General features: G+C 37.7%; 1 protein-coding gene across 1 annotated transcript in view; it reads right to left on the bottom strand.

Moving 5' to 3' along the window:
- Window positions 1-7,579: 7,579 nt before the first annotated feature.
- The window catches only part of JMY (junction mediating and regulatory protein, p53 cofactor), a 73,369-nt gene continuing 60,555 nt past the window's right edge, over window positions 7,580-20,393 (bottom strand). Inside the window, exons 8-11 of the mRNA XM_082836365.1 lie at window positions 19,632-19,727; window positions 17,869-18,457; window positions 16,525-16,832; window positions 7,580-12,799 (exon numbers count right to left, since the gene is read on the bottom strand). Of these exons, the coding sequence (XP_082692491.1) occupies window positions 16,528-16,832; window positions 17,869-18,457; window positions 19,632-19,727 (990 nt within the window). The 3' untranslated portion in view covers window positions 7,580-12,799; window positions 16,525-16,527. The remainder of the gene's footprint in view (window positions 12,800-16,524; window positions 16,833-17,868; window positions 18,458-19,631; window positions 19,728-20,393) is intronic.

Here is a 20,393-nt window from a genome sequence, read left to right on the forward strand (position 1 = left end):
TGCGGGCGAAGAGCTGAAACTTTCTCTAGAAAGTTCGTTAATGACCAGAATAGATTATATAATCTACGTACAATCATGGAGAATTGAGATGGGTACTTGAAAGAAAGAAACAACCAAAAAAACATATTCTCCCCACCTCCTCTAATCCTTTGAATTTAAATCATTCCCATCATTGAGGTCAAAGGTGTTTGGGCCACCTGAAGTACAGAATTAATTTTCTTCTCCATTTTCTATTGATTTATTAATTATAAATGTAGTCTTTTGCTTACCTAAGAGACAGGAATACAATTGCTATTTCAAGTCACTTTTACTATTTACAATTTTTTTTTTTTATCAGCACACAAGCATGTTCTAGTGTCTCTTACCTTTAAAAAAAGAATCCGCCCTTAATCCTTAGAGCTATCAGTTGATTTCTCCCCTCTTCACTGAAAAACTGAAAGAATTGTGGGCTCATGAATTATCTCCATTTCTTATCTTTCCATTTGTTCTTCAGACTTCTCCACTCTGGCTTCTGCCCACACTGCTCTGCCAAAAGTGTCTCTCCAAGGTAACCAGTAACCTCTACGTCGTCCATTCCGGGGAGCATTTCTGAGTCCTCATCTTCCTGGAATGCTCCTTGGAGGACCATCTGAGAATCCTTCTACTGCACACGGAAGAAAATCCAACTCACATCGTGGCAAACAAAGCAGTAAGTTTATCGTATGGTTTCTTTAATAATTTTCTCCCCTCTATTTCTCCCTTCTTTCTGGCATTAATCAGATATTAGATTAGTTGAATTGATCCTCTATCTTTTCTATCTCCTTAGCTGTTTATTCAGCTCTAAGAGTTCCTTGCCTATCTTTTAAACCTTGTATTGCATGTGTAATGTCAGCTGTCAGAGTTTTTCTCAGTGTCATCCCTTGTTCTCAGATGATTCCTTTTTATTGCAACACATTCTTGTTTCATGGATGTAGTATTTTGCCTTACTTTTCTGGCAAAATTAATTTTAATTTTTCCTACTACTTCCTGAATTGTCTGTTTTCTGAGTTACCTTGTTTGTTTTGGTCTCTGTTGTGTGGGGACTTTCCGAAAATGTCTGTGACTCAAAGTAGTCTGTTCATATTCTACAGGGAGACCCTGGGAGCTCTAGGGGACCAGGAGGGTGGAGCTGGTGGACTGGTGGCTTTGGGGGCAGGTTGATTGGGTGGGAGGCCAGCTTTGTCATTTGGTAAATCTCCATCTCTCCTCACACCCAAGTATTACCGTGTGCTGGTCTTTTGTCTGGGGTGATTTAGTTTCTCCGGAAAGGGATCTTCCAGACTCCTCGGAGGGGGGGTGGGGACAGATGCCTCGCTGAGAGCCATGTCAGAACTAAGCAGGAGGAGGCCAGGGGCCTTGTGATTCTGAAGGTAGATTGTAACTCGATCCTACAGTGTTCAGCATTACCTCTGCCCTCCTCTTGGACTGCTATTTGAGTCTAGATCTTCTCTGGCTCACTTTTTCCAGGGAATGAACTTCTAGACTCTTGCTGTGGGAAAGGAAGGTCTGGAAGGTGGGGGGAGGGAAGGTCTCTTGCTCCTGTTTGAGACTCCCACCATTCTCCTTCTTTTCACCTGATACCTCTCCCCACCTTTCACAGAACACAGTGCCCCCCAGCGGTGCCAGACCCCTCAGGACTCGGCCGGCTCCTCAAGTGTCTCACTGCAAGCTCTCAGGTCAGCTCCCTCCACTCGCTTAAGCCGTTTACCTCCCATACATCTTTCAAAGCCTGCACATTGTTTGTCCATAATTTTCTCCTCTTTTGTTCTTTATTCCTTTACTGTCATGTTAGGGCTTTAGGAGGGAGTATCAATTAAGGCATGTTTCAAGCCACCATATTTAACTGGAAGTATGTTGGCATTCTTTATAACTTCGGATTATATTTTGATTCTTTAGGTCTGCCTTTCCACAGAAGGTCAGAAAATAGAAATTCTGACTTTTTCAGCTACACCCAGTTCTTTCTACAAAGAGTAAACATGAAGGTAAGGATTTTTGTTGTTAATTTAAAATGTTGCCTGTTACATAATATTTTGTGTCATGTAAGTGAAATTATGTTCTACTGAAGAAAGAAATGTATATGGTTATTGCTGCTTTTTCAAATTATCCAGGAGCATCTATCCTACTCTCAGATGTCCTTGCTTCTAAGTTACTCAGATCTTTGCAGTTCTTTGTGAAGGATTTTGGTATCAGATCTTCCGAGTAATAATAGCTAACATTCATATATGTGCCAGGCACTCTTCTGTGCCCTCATTTAACCCGTACAACAACCATATGAAGTTGGTATCATTCTTTGTCTCTCTCTTTGGAACACAAAACTGAAGCACAGAGAGTAATATGTCCAAATTCACATGGCTAGTGTCTCAAGAGTCCTTGCTCTTCACCACTATGCCATGCTCTGTTGCAAAATCTTTTTCTTCTATCTGATGAAACTTCTAAAGATTTTCCCACCTACTTCCCCAGAGGAAACTTACAATATGAAAACACCTGGAGAGAGAGTTTAAAACACACACACATGCACACACACAGCCAATTAAAAGAAGCTGTGTAGACCGGAAGTCTGAGATGAGCTGGTTTTTCCACTGGAGCACTAAATTTGGCTCTGATTTACTGTCAACTAATTTTAAAAAGTGAAATGTTAGATTATACGGTTCTCATTGTTTTGTAGAGCAAGCATGCACATTATTTTTCAGAGAAAAAAGTTTTTGGCAACTGAATTCTAGAAGCAATTTCTACAATGCTAATGAAAGAACTCTAGGGTTTTTAAAAAGCTTTTTATTGGAAATGTAATACATAATCAGAAAAATACAAAAACATAAACACACAGCTTAGTGAATTATTATAAAGCGAACCCCCATCTCACCACTACCCTGGTCAGGAAAGAAAAGCTTAGCCCCACAGAAGCCCCCTGTATGCTCCTTTCTGGTCATGAAGCTCTGGTCTCCCCAAATGTACCATTATCATGACTTTCGTGCCAATCATCTTTTTTTTTTCTTTGTTAGTTTTACCACCTAAATAATATCCTAAACACTATAGTTTAGTTTTGCGTATTTTTTAAAAACTTTGACTGGAATCATGTATTAGATATTTTTGCTTTTTGCTCGACTTTATGTCAGTGAAATTCATCCAGATTATTTTGTGTAGCTGTATTCATTTTTATTCTATAGTACTCCATTGTCTGACTATACCACATTTTAGGGATATACCACAATTGTCCGTTCATCAGCTGATAGACCCTTGGGTTGTTTAGTTTTTGGCTATTAGGAAGAATGCTGCCTTAAGCATTCTTGCATATGTCTTCTGATTCAAGGATACACACATTTCAACTGGGTCATTGGGTGACCATATTTTCTTTATGTCTCTTCCCATCATGTTCCATCTATACATGTCTATATCCAAATTCCCCCACTTCATAAACATACCAGTCATAGTGGAATACGGCCCACCCTAATGACCTTATTTTAACTTGATTACCTCTGTAAAGTCTCTATCTCCAAAAAAGGACACATACTGAGGGTCAGGACTTCAACATACGAACTTTTTGAGGTACACAACAAAGTTGGTCATACTAAAACAAGGAACAATTCTAGAAAGAGGACAGTTTGTGCATAGGCCCTAAGGTAAGAGAGAGATTATACACAATGCTAGAGCTCAGTAAGCCATGAGGCTGATAGGAAGGGCCAAATCACATTCAGCCTTATAGTCCATAGGAAGGAGATTTGGGATTTTATTCTAAGTGCAATGGAAAGTAACCGGAGGGTCTTATGCAGTGGAGAGACATGATCTCACCACTTTTGAGTGGAGGATTCGTTGGAAGGAGACAAAGAGTGGCAGTGAAAGATCAGTTAGGAGGCTACTGCAGTACCCTACTTGAGAGTTGAATGTGGTCTGGACCAGTGTAGGGGTTAGGGACAGAGGAAGCAGTGGATGTATGCCAGATGTAAAAGTTAGGGTTGATAGGACTCGTTGGATACGGAGGATGAGGGTGAGAAGGGCAGCAAGGATAACTTCCAGGTTCTGAATTCCAGAACTGATTAAAAAAAAAAAAAAGAAGAAGAAGAAGAAAGAAAGAAAGAAAAGATAAAACTGAGAAGGATTGGGTCCAGGTTTTAATAGAATAGGAAGGGAACCATTTTGGACATGTTATACTTGAAATTGCATCCTAATGAAGAGATCACGGGGCAGTTGCATACATATAGATCCAGTGTTCTGAGAAGAGGTACAGGCCAGATAAAATCGGGAATCATTACGACACAAATGTCATTTAGAACCATGGGGAAAGGTGAGACTAAGAAGATTGAGAAAAGGGTTATGAAGAAAGTCTAGAAATATTGCTTACATATATAGTGCAGTGAAAGAATTGCTGGAGTTGGGGAGATAATATTCTACGTGTTACCTTCTGATGATTCACCTTAATGCAATACCAAAGCTTAGATAACATTAGAGAAACTCATAACTGAAATGTAAATACCTTTCAGCAAGTTCTGGGTCACAGTGAATTTATTGTTGCATCTTCTGATGGTTGTTGGAAGAGTTAACCTTCTGTTTCAAAAACTTGGCCCTGACCCACACACTTGCCGGGGTAGGCCATCCTATTTCTGACAAGAGGTGGGTCACAAAGTGGCCTGTAGGTAAGACCAGAGAATTTTTAAATTGAGATTTGAGCCACTGGAACACTTGAACTTTTACTTAAAGAAGATTCCAGAGGTTTGGGTCTTTAAGCATGAAAAAGATCATTTTGGCCTAAAACATTTATAGGATGTTTTTGCCAACTGGACTACTTCCACCATAGAGCCATAGTGTGGCTTTTGCATAATGTAGTTTTGAATAAGATTATATTGCAAAATGCCCACGTTGGCTACTTTCCCTCATCTCACTCCTCTCCCAAGTCAATAATGTGAATTTACTGTTCTAGCATAAATAGATATTTACACACTGTAGAATATCTGCAAAATAATTCAGAGTAGTGCTTCTTATTCTAAATCTTTCATTAAGAAGTTTTAGGAATAACTGTGACTGATTCCTGCAAGACTTCCTTTTCTTTCCATTGGAAAATGGTTACAAACAAGCTAAGGTTTCTTTGAAGTTTGCCAATCTATCATCTTCAATTACACAAAACATCTGTTGGTGGAGGAAGTTCAGTGCCCTTGAGGATGAGTAACTTTTTAATTGTTCTTGGTGGTAAACTATTCTGACAAAAATTGGCCAGTGGCTTTAGTTGCTTAAGGCTTTTCCTCAAAAACCAATATCATCATACTCATAGGCCTGCTATAACTTGATAAAAGGACTTTTAAATATTTCAATATAAAAGGCCTCCAGATAACCACAGAGATAGACTAAGACATTTATTCAGGGTTGAAACAATTCAAACTGGCTGCAGTCACCGGGAATTTTCTAGCTCTAGAAGCACATGAATACAGATAAGTTGCTGAGGCCAAGAGACCATCCCAGCATCTGCAACTCTCAGACATCACTGGAAGTGAGACAAATAATGGTCTAGGAGTTTTTATGTGGGGATATATATGTCCCCATGACTCTCCGTGCAGGAACTATGTTCTGGGGAACAAAGTTCCTAAAGCCACAGAGCATAATAGCACTATGTTACACCTGAAGCACCTCAAAGGAATCTGCTATATAACTCATTCATGTCTTAAAATGAGTTGCCTCTGAAGAGATTTGAACTTAATAGCTTTTTTTGGACTGACTTTATTTGAATATTATTTGAAGTCACATCTTGATGTCTTTGAAACTCTGTTTTTATTCTTCTTGAAAATGTTTAGTGATCAAGTGTTTCTCCAGCACATCTCAACACAGGAGACTCAGGCCTAGTTTTAGCCTAGAATGAAGTGCTCTTCTCCAGACCATCTGAAGTGAACACTGAGCACCACTTGCATCTTACAGGGTTGGGGTTAAGAGGAAGTTGAAGATGCTGTGGGAGATAATTGGGCAGGGTAGTGTTTAAAGCAAAGCCTGCCAAACCAGTAGTCACCCCAGACACGTTTACTATCTAACCCTTTTCTTGTGCCTCATATGAATTGTGAAGATTAAATCGGATTCTGTGATTCTTCCTTTCATGTCTTGTTTTCCTTTCAATGTTCTGATTAAGAATGTTGACACACAAGGAGGGCCAGACACCTACTGCCTATGTGCTTTCCAAATGAACATACCTGATGGAATTTAGATTATGATGAGATAAGAACAGCATTTTAGAAACATGTGCAGGTGGAAAGGCATGAGCTGAGCATGAAAATGTAGATACTAGAGGTAGACTTAGGAGACCAAAGTTGGCCCACAGAAAGCCTTGTGGCATTGGTGCACGATTTCCTTAACCAGCAATGGAGCCAGGAAGCCCAGGACTCTACAGCAAGGCCTGGCCATCGGAATTGGTGACAGGGAAGAAAGATGCTTAATGGCCTGAGTATATGAAGTCCTCCACAGCAACTGGAAAAGCAGGTGGAAGAGGCAGGAATGAGGGGAAGTAGGAAGTGACTGTGATTAGAGGATGGGCCCGCTTGAACTCTGCAGAAGAATTAACGGGTCAGCGGTCTGTTAGAGGTTAAGCTGACAAATAGTTGAGTTCAGAGAATAGCGAGAGCACAAAACTGGTGAGCTCTTGTGAACAAGCAAGATTATTAGTAGAGAGCTCTGGAGAAAATGTTAGCAGTGAGGAAGAACTAAGTCTCTGGTGAGCAACAAAGCTGTGGGTCGCTGTGGGAAAGGTATCCACTTGGCACTGGGACAGAGCGCTTGGGAAATGTGCTTAAACTTCAGTAACTGTCAGAAATAGACGGTATGTTGGTGGGTTTGCACCAAAGAATTTTAAACCTCTCCCACACAGCTTCCTGTAGCAAAGAAATGAAGTTTCAACCAGTTTACAGAACTCAGCAAGGTCAGGATGAACGACAGAATCACAAAGGACTAAGGAATTCCACAGGGCCTAGATTTCCAGGGGAGGCTGTCGCCTGTCTTGGTAAGTCACCCAGTAAGCCCATTCCAAACCAGCCACAGCATGATTTTCACAAGGGTGGACTAGGATGTACTGTGTTGAGAGCTGAATTAATGTGTTAACTAACTAATTCGTTTTGAGGCAGAAGGTGATTCTATCAGTTTAGCTAAAGCACTTGTATTAAGTCCATTCTCTAAACTCTCACAGAAAAACTATCTAGTAATCAAAGCCCTCTGTTTAGTTTCAGATATATTTATGGAGGGAATACATGGAAGTAAGGCCCTTCCTTTGGAGAAATGTCTCCCTTAATCTCCCCCCATTTAGAGGATCACAAATTGACTGCTAAAATGAAAGGCATTTAAGGACCCTCCAACTTTGGAGGTCAACATTTCTAAACCATATTTTGTTACAAATAGTGGTCGGGAAGAGGCAGAAGTACAGGGGTGGAGAGTCTGAATCCTGTTCATCATGTGGTAACAAATGCACAACTTGCTATGCTCCTTCTTATTAGAAATGAAGTGACATTATATACCACCATTGCTATTTTAAACAAACAAAATGAGCTTAACTCAATAAATATCTTTTATTGAAGAAAAAAGGAATATTGTTAAGCACCAAAACTGTATGTTGTTATATTGCATGTACAAGAAGAGAAAGGTGATTGCAATACTTAGTGTACAAGTACTTTGAAGTCGTGAGTGTAAAAAACATGAAATACAAAGCGATACAATAATTACAATGCAGAAAGTTGCACTAAAGAGCAAAAGGCAACAGTCAAAACCATTATTGGAGAGTTCATAGTATTGCTCTAAATGCTTGCTTAGTTTTTTTTCTTTGTACTTTTAATATTTTAGAATGTTAACTGAGCATATTTAAGTACTGTAAAATTTGCAGGAGTTGTCACTTACATTCTGCACACTGTCCATTTAGTGTAACGGTGTTAAAGCCATCCTGAAAAGCCAAGCACAGTGTGCTAGTGTTTTGCTTAATATTGCACAAAGCTAGTAAGTGGTGAGTTGGTTTGCCATTAAAATTTTCATTTAACCAGAAAGGCTAAAAGAACATACCAGTTTCATTCGCCCTAATGGGCTTTTATTCATGCAAAAGGATCTGTAGCCTTCGATTTTTCATAAATTATACATTATGGTTTCACACTTTGCAAGACATATAGTACAATAAGAAATTCAGTGGAACAGTGGGGATTCTGTCCAAGTCGAAAAAGTCAGAAGTCACTTGCATGGGTTGTACTGTGCACCCTTCTTTGGTCACAAATGAAGGGAAAATGTCATCTTGTGATTATGAAGAATTCTTAAAACCAATATAATTAGTACTGGGAAAAGCTGGAATAACCTGTTGCACTCTTTGATAGTTAACCACAGAACATGCAAATTAAAAAAAAAAATTCCCTTGTTAAAATTGAACTCTTTAACCAACACCCACACCTTTAGTATACATCTCAAATCACTTACCACAGACTTCCCTTAACTCACCAATCGGAGCCTCTCTTAGTCATACCTGACCAAAAAACCCAAAACTTTCTCTTAATCCTCAAAACAAATGACTGCTTTGAGATTCAGTATAAGATAACATTGATAAAATATTTAATATATCAGCCTCAGAAGTATTTTCTGTACATGCACCTTACAGTGGCATAATAAATGTGTTTGGAGAAGGGGAGAGACACATGAATTTGGATTTCCATCAATTAAGTCCCTCAAATACCAAGCTGTACATTTACTGTGGGTAAAACAGAAAATTTTAGAATGAACATATCTTTGAAATATTTCAATGGGCAAACATTTACAACAGACAGACACACACACACACACACACACACACACGGAATCCAGACTCCCTCTTGCCTTTAAAAATCCTTTACATAGATGATAGTTTAGGCAGCAATATAAACTAATTTTGTAGGAAAAACTTTTAAATTAGACTATATTTATAGGATAAAAAATACCACTGCTTCATTTTACAAAGGAATTAAGCAGAGACTTTAATGTGCTTTAAATAAGGAGCACTTTGCAGCAAAGTTCAGAACTAACTACTGAATTGTTCAGTAGCACTAAATGAATGCAACATGCTCCAATAGTAAGGTGCTTCTACTTTCTTACCTCTCTTCCATCTAAAAATCAATCTTGTGGTCAATCCTCTAAGCATAGTTGTTCTTCTATGCTAAGCAATAAATGGGAAATAAAATCTATTTAAAATGCACATTTTATATTATTTAAATTCAGTGCAAGAATTAGGTAAAACTTGTTCAGGTTTCTGCTTTCACTATCAAATGGATGCATGTTAACAATGCATCTGCCACAGTTTTTAAATGTTTTACAGCTGTTCAAAAAGACTTTTTACAAATAACCTGGTATAAGTATATGAAATTTCAACTCCCTGATAAGGCCTTTAGGGACCCATTAGCAATTTACAGGTTGGTATCTGATGTTACGTACATAATAATTAAATTATAAAGGTTAAAAAAACAAGCTTGTATTTAGTGAAAGAAAAGCTTTCCTTATGCACACACACAATGAACGCAATTTAAAAATGGAGTCTTAGGGAATGTATAAATTTAAATTGTATTAATTGTATACTGGTCCCATTCCAAACAGAGAGGGTACTGCCCATTGATTTTTGTCCCACTGATACAAGAGTTTTAATTCTTAGTGTCTGCTATGGCCAAAGTATCTAACATATCACATTTTATGACATAGAGACGTCATGCCACATGTTAACAAATATTGCTACATAGTTCAGCTTTGTAGAAACAAGGCTCCCCCACCCCCATGATATAGAGTAGAAAATATTCTGTGGGTTCGCATAATGAGAAAAGCCCCCATATCCTCACTGTGGAAATACTACACCTGATGAACTGTTACAGCTGTGCAGTTTATAGAAATGTTTCAGTTCCACAATGAAGAACTAAAGAATGATTGTTTTTATACTGCTCACAAACTCAATAAACCTATAAAATATACACGAAGTGAGCAATTCTCATCTTTTAAAATTCCTCTTTAGCCAGGTATTTCTTCCTCATACTGCTACCCTACAGTACCACCAGGATTTTAAATCATTAGGAATACCTTTTCTATACAGGCCACATTGATTATATATACATAATTTTAGTTGTATTAGTAGAAGAAATATTCAAAATTGACATTCAAGTGAGCAGTAACATTAACCACCAAACATCCAAGTCATCATCTACTTGTTTCCCTATTTTAAGTATACTGCAGTTGAGACTAGATTGGTAAATTAACTGCTAAATTGATTCAGCATAAGCAAGCAGCTCTTTGTAGATTCTTGATACAGAAATGATACATTAACAGAAATATAACTGTCAAGTATTTTAAACCATATAAGTAGTACAGGCAATTTGGAACTGGAAACATGATCATATATAAGTACCATCATAACAATATATACAAATTTTATACTAAGGACAAAGATGCTCATTTTATTAGGGGCAAGGATAAGAAGGAAACCATGCTTGTATAATTTTTGTTGGGCTCTAAAACTTTTTAATTGACATGTGGATTCAACTGGACACATGGACTGTAGTTATCTGAAATTCTAATGTTTGTGAGAACTCCAAAGGTTGATGACCTATAGTAACATGTAATTTTGTGGAAGGAGGAACCTGAATCCGGAGGAAGGGAAGTGGATGTGTTGGAGAGAAAGTTGCTACCAGAGAATGAGCACAGGGGTTGCTAATGAGGCTCTACAAGTGTGAGGACAACCTTCAAGGAGTGCTGTGGTGGGGTATGCTTCTAGCTGTGGAGACACTCCTGAAGGACTCATGCAGATCTGAACACCCTGCATTCTTTGCTTGAGACTTATTAACATGGCTCAGGAAAACAGATTATAGGACCCTTTTAAAAGTGAGCATTGTCTCTTAATGGAATCCCAGCTATAACACTAAGTGGGTAGCAATTTCCTCTAGACATATTAAGGTTCCAGTGCTTCTGCTGTCAATAATGACATAAGATCCTCCTGTATTTTTCTAAATGTCAATAAATGAAACAAAACTGAAAAAACTGTTATGAACAAGCATCCAAAGGCATAAAATAGATACATGATTTAAGATTTGCAAATTTGCTTTAAAAATTTTTTTCAAATATATCAAATCAATCAGTCTTTAGGTTAAAAGGCATGTTTCAATGCGTTGCTGAAGATGTGTTACAAAAATCTACAACCCATCCCCACTGTAATCAGGGGATTGAGATTAATTTTATATTAGATCTGTATTTCTAATATTCTCAGACAAGGTGTAAGAATGCTAGAATAAAGCCAATATATTGTGAAAATGCTCATATTCTCATCGATAAACATAGTCAATATTTAAGCAGATTTTGTTTTATATAACCTGTTGCCAGAAAATTTTCTCCGTAATTATTTTAAAGGAAATAACATTTTCAAGTAACAAAGGTGTGAGCATTTTTGTCCTTCAGGATCACTAATTCAGATACATCTGAGGGCTTTTACTTCAGGACTGCTTTCTGGGTCTAGGCCAGAGAATTGCCTCATAAGAAAGAAAGTTCATTTTGGTATGTCAGCCATTCATATAATGGCCAAGACCTGTCTTACACAGAATTACACTCTACAGAGTACTGTAAACTGGGTCCAACATATCTACCTTCATTCAAGCCCACAACAGTCCTGCTGAGAATTCGTATCGGCTCCACGCATTCTTCAGGACTCCATTACAGCAAAATCAGCACCTAGAGCTACATACATGTGTTTAAGAATTTAGTGACGATAACAAAGCCTCCCTCCCAAAATTCAACTCCAAGCATGTGAAGATAGTGAAATGCCAGCCAAAGAGGCTTTCTGCACGTCTACTTTCTGTACATTTGTAGAACACGTTTTTTTTTCCCCATTGTGGAGCATAAAAATAAAAACAAATGGTGCATGTTAAAAAAGACTTAAGATCTGCATCCCTACTATTGAATCCTGATTTTTGATTCTCAATAGGAAAGTCATGTTGAGTTATAGTAATCAAGCAATAGTTCAACCAAAAAGACTAAAAATAATTTGAAATATCAAATTACAAAGTATTGCTTCTCATAAACAATGCTGCACATAAAATTCAAACTATTATAAATTCACAGTTATGAAGGGCTATTTAAAAGCATGGAAATTTTTACTCTGAAACCTTACAAATTGTAAGTGTGTGGGCTTCTAAAAATAGGTCATGTTAAATGTATCACGTTGTGGTAAACACATTTATAGGTGTATCTCCATGGTTATGTATCTTTTCAGATGTTGTGGAACATCTTTATGAAAATTCCTTTGTAGATGAGTAATGTGGGAATTATCAGTGCATTTCCATCTGATTTCTTCCAATTCCTGCCCTATAGCTATCATGATTAACTTCTTTTTCAGAATGTCACACTATTTAAGCTGATATGGAAGAAGCTCTGTATTTTGGGCAGATGACTATTCAGTGCACTGAACGATGGATTTCAAAGCAATCTCAATGCAGCTCACAGTAGATCTGTCAACCCAGTGTTCTTCCAACTCATAGCGACTCCTAGCTTTACTGGCCACTACAAGGATGTAAATGGGTAGACAGGTGGGGAAGGTGCTTAAAAAACAGGAATCTTCACAAGGCCTTTTCTCCGTTGCAGTCAGGAACATTGCACATCTAAAACTCATGTTAACCACCATCTGTTGGAATGACTGGAAAAGTGATAACTTGCCAATTGTGCTTCCTTTTTCACACCACTGAGCCAATACACTTTGGATCTAATGGAATCCAATTGTGGGACCACATGTTTACAATTTTGTAAGAGCCGATGTTCAACTGTAGGTATTTTTTTCGTTCTGTTGAGTCACCTGTTTACAAACAAAGTAATACTGTATGTTAAAAAGAACAGCCTATTAAAGACAGTATGTATATATATTCCCTCACACCTTTCACAAGATCCAGTATGAACACTGATGGTTTTTTCTTTCAAATGACCTTTTTATATAGATGTATAAAAAACATCTTACAAAAGGATATGTTTGTATTCTTAAAAAAAAAGTAAAACAAAATTTGAAGATGGATTTTGATCACTGTTAAAAGATCGTATGTCAAGATGACTACAGTTAACACTGCTGTGTGATATACAGGAAAGTAGCTAAGAGAGTGAATCCTAAAGAGTTCTCGTCACAGGAGAATATTTTTTATTTTCTCTCCTTTTTCTTTCTTTAAGATGGATGTTGGCTGAACCTACTGTGGTAATCATTTCACAATATATGTAAATCAAACCATCATGCTGTACGCCTTAACCTTATACAGTGATGTACGCCAATTATTCTCAATAAAGCTGGGAAAAAGAGTTTTTTAAAAAGGTTGTATGTTAGATTCACTTTCACTTTTCTTCCTTTTACTCTTAACATTTTATGTCAAAACTATACACTAAAAAGATAAATACAATCTAAAACCTTTGCCTCAAAAACTGTCAGTATAATAAGAACTATCAAATGGCAAGTTTAAAATACACCAGAGAGAGTTGTCATTATAATTGAGATTTAGAAGACAGAGCTAGTACTGTCTTTAAATGGATGACTTTACCAGGACTTTGTAAAATTCAAAATAGCTGTGTTTGAGATCCATGCGCTGACCCACAGCACAGGAGAAACATATATATGGCCTACTTGTCAGGTAAGAGCTGACATGTGGCTTTTGAGGACTTGAAATATGTCTAGCGTGACTGAGAAAGTGATTTGAATTTGACTTAAATTAAAATCTAAAACTCTGTAAAAAATACTTTTCCATTAAGCACAACTTGGTTGTTTTGGTACGACTATTCAATGTAACCAATGAATACTTGGCATCCAAACTGAGATGGTGCTACTAGTAAGTGTAAAATACTCACTGGATTTTGAAGACTCAGTACCCCCAAAAAAAAGTAAAGATATTGACAAGATACTCTTGGATATATCATTTAGTAAAATATTACTAGAATCAATTTCACCCATCACTTTTAACTTTTTTAATGTGGCTCACATTACATTTCTATTGGACACCATCATTATAGTTACTCATGAGTTTAAGAAGGACCCCACAGGAAACAAGTTAGAAATAATAAAAAGTCTATACAATTATATATATTCCCTTATGTTTAGAAAACCCCTTCAAAGATACTATTACCTATGGCTAGGTCTGAGATGAGTTTTTAGAGGAGGATGAAGCTGAACATGTCCAGGACCTTCAGTTTTTATTTCATGAAGTTTTAAGAAATTAGTTCTTCAAAAACAAGTACGTAATTAATTATTTTGAATCTATAAGAAAGAAACCAATTAATAGGAAATACAAATTACAGCCTTTTTAGCCATCTGTAGAAAAGTGTCTAAAAGTTCAGAGCCTTTAAAAATGACTTCCTAGGGACTTCCCTGGTGGTTCAGTGGTTAAGACTCCACGCTCCCAGTGCAGGGGGCCCGGGCTCAACCCCTGGTCAGGGAACTAGATCCCGCACGCCACAACTAAGAGCCTGCATGCCGCAGCTAAAAAGATCCCACATGCTGCAACTAAGACCCAGCACAGCCAAATAAATAAATTAATTAAAATATTAAAAAAAAAAAAAGACTCCCTAAGACCACACACAGGCAGTGATATATAGCTCTTTATCAATGGCTGCTCAACTGGTAGGGATCACAACTAGTCTGTGGTTTGCTTCTGGTGTGGGACACATTTAGTCTTTAGTGACTTTGCCACTATCCCAGTTCATGCATTTTCTGGCAGTATTTCATTGTTCCTCTCAACATTATACTACATACACCAGCCATGAACAATCAGCCAAAAAAAAGGGAAGGTTTTAGGCGATTTTCAGAGTGGTATTCATTATGGACATATTCTTGACACCTGACATAAGGTTAAATTAGCAGCCAAAAGCTATAAGTAACATCCCAGCTACTTGAATATACGAAATGCATGCTTATGTGAAGGTCCAGCACTGGGATTACCTAATCAGTGCCAACATGGTAGCTTCTGGCATAGGTTTAGGGGTTTACTGAGAAGCTACATGCTGAAGGGGACAAGGCAAGAGGTAGCAAGCACTGTGAAGTGGGACACAATCTACAGTCATCCAGTGTGGGAAAGATTCCCAGTCAGGCACACCCGAGTCTCTAGACACACTCACACACTTGAGTGGACACATTTACATTCCTCTACAAAGCATGGTGTACATATGTACAAGCACAAATAGTTTGAAATTATTTGGGGATCCAAAAACAATAAGTGACCCATAATTAAGGCCTCTACAACTAACAGGAAAAAAGGGTGCCAACGGTCCCAAGACCCATGGCCATGGCAGACAGTGTTACTATCAAATGTTGGTTAGAGCACATTAAAGTTAACACCCAACCACTTATCAAGATTCTTCATGCTTTTTGTTAAGCTACAGTGCAGATGCTGGTGGGGAGGGGTGGAGTTGGGGAGTGTGGAATTGGCACATTTTCCTGATGGACCCATGCCCAAAAGGGTCAAAACTGCTTTTAGTAATATTTTGATATATCCAAAATAGTATCTTCCAACATTTAATCAATATTTTAAAAACTAATGACACAGTTTCTGGGTTTTGTTTTACCTTTTTGTAATAAGTCTTTAAAATCCAGATGTATGCCTACATATATATCAGTTCTACTCTTTCAGAATCTCTGGGAGTGAAGGCCATGAATATGCATTTTTAGTAAGCTCCCCCTGGTAGTTCTTAAGATCAGGCACAGTGATTCTTCCTTTACCTACTCCCACCTACTTCCCCCTTTTGTAAAGCCCATAGAAACATATTCCACCAAGAGAGCATAATGATTAATAGAATATATTTGCATACTTTATATTTTGCACAAATAATATTTCAGTTATGGTCCTCAGCAATTTGATATACTATTTGATTTATACCATGTGTTATCTTTACCAATTCTATGTATTTAGCATAATTTGTGCCACATAACTATATAAATCAGCTTATTAAAGCGTAGTGGGGGACAGCTCTGTATTACCTTGGGAGAATGCCAAATGTGTACCAATTCCCACAGGGTACTCAATAAGGTATGTATATTATGTCGGCTGCCATTTTATCTAGACAATGCAGTAATTACAATAAGCCCTAAATGATAAACTTTAAAGGCTTAGAAAGCTAAATAATCCGACAATGCAATGACTTTTCTAGATTCCCTTGTGGGCAGCTAACAAAACATCAAAATTCAATACGCATAACAGTTTGCAACTGAAATACCTAAGTTAGAAAAAACCTTTTCTGTTTTTTTAAAGCTAGAATAAGACTGTCACTTTACTAGAATAAGACTATCCTTTTTACTTGGGATATAGCTTGTACTAAAGAAATTTTTAATGAGCAGGATATAAAAAAACACAGCATTTACACAGGAACATCTCTGTACTTTTTTTGTTATGTTTCCAGAAACTACAGAAGTAAAACCTGAAGTTATGATCCAGGCTATAACTGAGCTGTATAATAAATAATGAACCTCAGATTCAATGACGTATAACAGACCTCATCATCCAATACAAAAGCTGTATTACTGGAACACTACTGAAGAAAAGTAAGACCATTTACTTGTTAGTTTTCCCAGTCTGTGCAAGGCAAAGCCTCCTCGTCATCCTCTGACTCAGGGGATGCTTCTTTGATTCTTCTAAGAGCTTCATGGATGCTCCGTGTTAGAGGGTCCGTGTCGGGCAGAAGCGTGAAGGATTCTCTCAAGACTTCCTTCTGTACCTTCTTCAATTTTACCCCCTTCCTTATTTGTGCCAAGATATTATTATCATCTTCATCAGGAAAAGGAGGCAGAGTTCGCTGTTCAACCTTTCTCAGATGAAAACTACCACGCTTCAAGGAAGCTAGCACCTCATCCATGGGTGAGCTCACTTTAGAAAATGAAAGAGAACAATTATGATTGCACTTAGAGTCAGGAACTGTATATCCTCCAGACTTTAGGACTGTGATAGCCCAGGATGCTAAGAACGTATCTAGAGAAGGGACCATGAAGCATGGACACAACATTGCCAGAACACAGGGGATACTAATTATGCTTGTTTAAAAAGACCCCAAGACCCAAATTCCATGTCAGGCATTACTGGTATTCCTATCATTTCTCATGTGAGAGAAGTGAGCAGATTGGGGCCGGGGGGTGATCTTTTGTATTATTATGGGTGAGACTCCTAAAGAGTTTCCATAATGCAAAAGTCCAATCAAATCCAGACAGTGACTGGACTGCACATTTAATTTAAAAAAATTAAATTCTGGTTCATTATGGTGACTGTGTGTGTGTGTTTTTTTTTTTAATAACTGCTTTACATATGAAATTCTACTTGGGCTATGGTAAGAAATATTTTATAGGATGGTCTCTCAGATTAAAATGTAATATACAAATAAAATGTTCTCTCCGTGAATGCTAAAGCTCCTAAGGGCCAAAATTATTTGCTGTTTCAAAAACATCTTTATTAAGGCATATCTGACATGCAATAAATTATACATATTACTCCCTATTCTTCTTTATAAAAGATATGCCAGGGTCCTCAATAAATATGTAGCCAAATGCTACATGGTTTTGCCAATGTTCTCCTGACCAGACAGCTTCCCTTTTCTTGTATTTCTGAGATTTAAAATCATATTGTAACACAAAAGGAGCCACATGATACATGTTACCAAATAGATCAAGTCAAAAGATATAATTTAAAAAGCATCGCTAAGAGCTCAAGCAGGTCCATATTTGTGTCTGTACACATGTGCAAACATGGGTTGGTAAGAATTCTGCCATGCTGAGACCCTGAAAACCTGTTTGCTATCAAATAATGTCCAAAAATAAAATGTTTAAAGCTTTGTAATGTCCTAGGAAATAAACAGTCCTTTAACTACATGCCTCAGTCAACAGATGAACTCAAAAATCTTTTTTTAACTCACCTCTCTTCCTCTGCAAACCTTCAGCAGTCTTTTTGAGCTTCTTCCTGGCACTGACGAGCTGGCTGCTGTCGAAGAGGTGTGCTGAGGGGGCACTAGCTGACTCTGGGATCCTCTTCTCGTTCCCCTCCACTCTAGGCAGACCTTCCTCCAGTGTCTCTGGGGCGCCGTCCTTACCGACAGGCAGAGGCGGTGGTGGTGGGGGAGGAGGAGGTGGCGGGGGAGGTGCCGGAGGAAGAGGTGGGGGGAGTGGATCTGCTGTGGCAGAACCTGGTTTAGGGTCAATCTTACTCAGAAGTGGAGGAGATGCGGCGGGAGGCGGTTCAGAGGTAACACCACCGGGAGGTAACGAAGTAGCTTCAAGTTGTGCTGATGAATTGTCTTCAAGCTGTGTGAGGCTTTGGGCTTCTGTTGTCTGTGATGACCCAAGCTTGCCCCTTCCTTCCTCCACTCCCTCACTTTTCTCTTCTACCTGTAGCGCTCCTGGCAGAGGGTCACACTGGTCTTCACAGGACACGGGACTGGCTGCACTTCTTCTTGCGTGAGCCAGTCGCAATCTAGTTGATTTAAGTATGACCTGGCCTGGGTATCTCTAAGAAATCAGAAGTTATTATAACTGGTTAGATTACAATTTATAAACAAATGGCTGTTTATTTTCTCCCTCCAATGCAAGATTTTATTTTAGAGCTTTTGTGATTTTTCAGGGAAAATATACTGAAAACCAAAATACCAAAATGTAATACCTTACAAATAATTATCACCAAATTCTTTATTATTTGCTTATCATCAAATCCTTCTCCCCTCTTATCCACTTAAGAGGTCAACTGTTCAGAATTACCACATGATTAAAGAAAGATCCTTAGTGAATAAAAAGTACTAATTTAAATGGGAAAATAGTAGCAGTGTAAAATAAAAAACAAATGATGTCAAATATATATATGCTATTGGTAGGCAGAAAGCTAAAAAACTATTCTTAGATTCTTACATGTATTTTCAAATGCTTACAGATAAAAAATTAAAACATTAATGTTCTTCAAAGGGTAACATGGCATTTTTTTAAAGCTCTGAAAATAATATATGCATTTTATGATAGAATAGAAGGAGAATGAATAAAATTTTTTGGAGTACTGATACACAGAACTCTCATTCTTTTACTATGGTAAAACCTAGCATTAATGCATTTGGCAGACAACATTTTCTTAACACAAAGCTTATCCTTGTGTTAAGGACCCCATTCCCACCCACCCCCACTCTTTCACTTGATCAAAAGCTCCCTTCACCTGTAAGGAGACCCCTCAGAATAAAGAGTAGAAGTAAGGCTCTTGAGTGCTGCTAAGAACCAAAACTACCTAGTTTAAGCACATTCCAAGGAAATGCTTAGCTGCTGTGATATCAGTGTCCAGAGTCATGGATAAGCCTGGCAAGAGAACTGCTGAAGCATTTCTCACGTGTGTTCATCCACCCTCTAATTCTGCCGTTGGTCATATTATTACACCACAGTGTTGATGTACACAGAATTAATAACAAGTTGATGCTTAAAATGGATAGTCAGTTGTGAACTAATGAATCCAGGCTTCCCAGAGGCCCTGACCATTCCTCTTCTATCACTGAAGTGGTAAGCCAAGGACTGCCATAACTAAAATTGTTTTCTAGATAATAAAGGGAAAATCAAGTTTTTCTCATAAAAGAAATCTTACAATAGGAGTATATATGTACCTCTGTTTAAAAAGCAATGAAAAATAATAAATTGACCATACTTTTACTACCTGTTTAAAGGTTCGAAGTCTATCCAGTGTTCTCTGTCTTTCTTGGCTAACCCAAGCACTTTTTCTTTCTTCTTCATCATGTAATTTTTCTCTTTTCTGGTGTAAAAAAAAAAAAAAAAAGTAATTCCATTACGATGTGTCCCATTATATTTTATCATTAATAGAAAAAAAGAGAGTTCTCCCAATATGTAAGCTGGATTACTCTAAAGAATGATGTATTAAGCAATGTTCTGTGGCATGAAACACTATCAGTTTTAATTGAAATTATATTGTTGTTTCACTTTCTGCATGACCTACCAATTAAAAGACGTTTACTCTGTACTCTCTGAACTGAAAAATGTTTCATCTTTGGGGTTCTGGCTTGAACAATTTTATTATGCAATACTTGTAACTGCTATATTCTGCTAACTCAAATAGTTGACCTTAAAAACAAAAAATAACCACTTGGTAATTTAGATATTATATATGGGTTAAGCCTGATGTTCTGTAGATAATGTCTACTGTTACTGAACCTGTTCCTCTTGCCACGAATCTAAGTGTGTGTTTTAATACCTCATTCAATTTTTTTCCTTCCCATTCCCCAATCCCAAACCTCTTTGATTTTGTATTCCCAAACTGGATTAACAGTATCACCACCCACCCAATGTTGGCCAAGTTAAATACGAATTGCTCTTTCTAAAGGAAAGAAAGCGGAATTCTTGGCAGGAGGATAAAGAGTGGGAGTAGTGCTTCTGACAACCTCACTGCTGAGGGTCAGGTGAC

This window comes from Leucopleurus acutus (genome assembly GCF_964270905.1).
Source record: "Leucopleurus acutus genome assembly, chromosome: 3".
In the NCBI taxonomy this organism is placed as follows: Eukaryota; Metazoa; Chordata; class Mammalia; order Artiodactyla; family Delphinidae; genus Leucopleurus; species Leucopleurus acutus.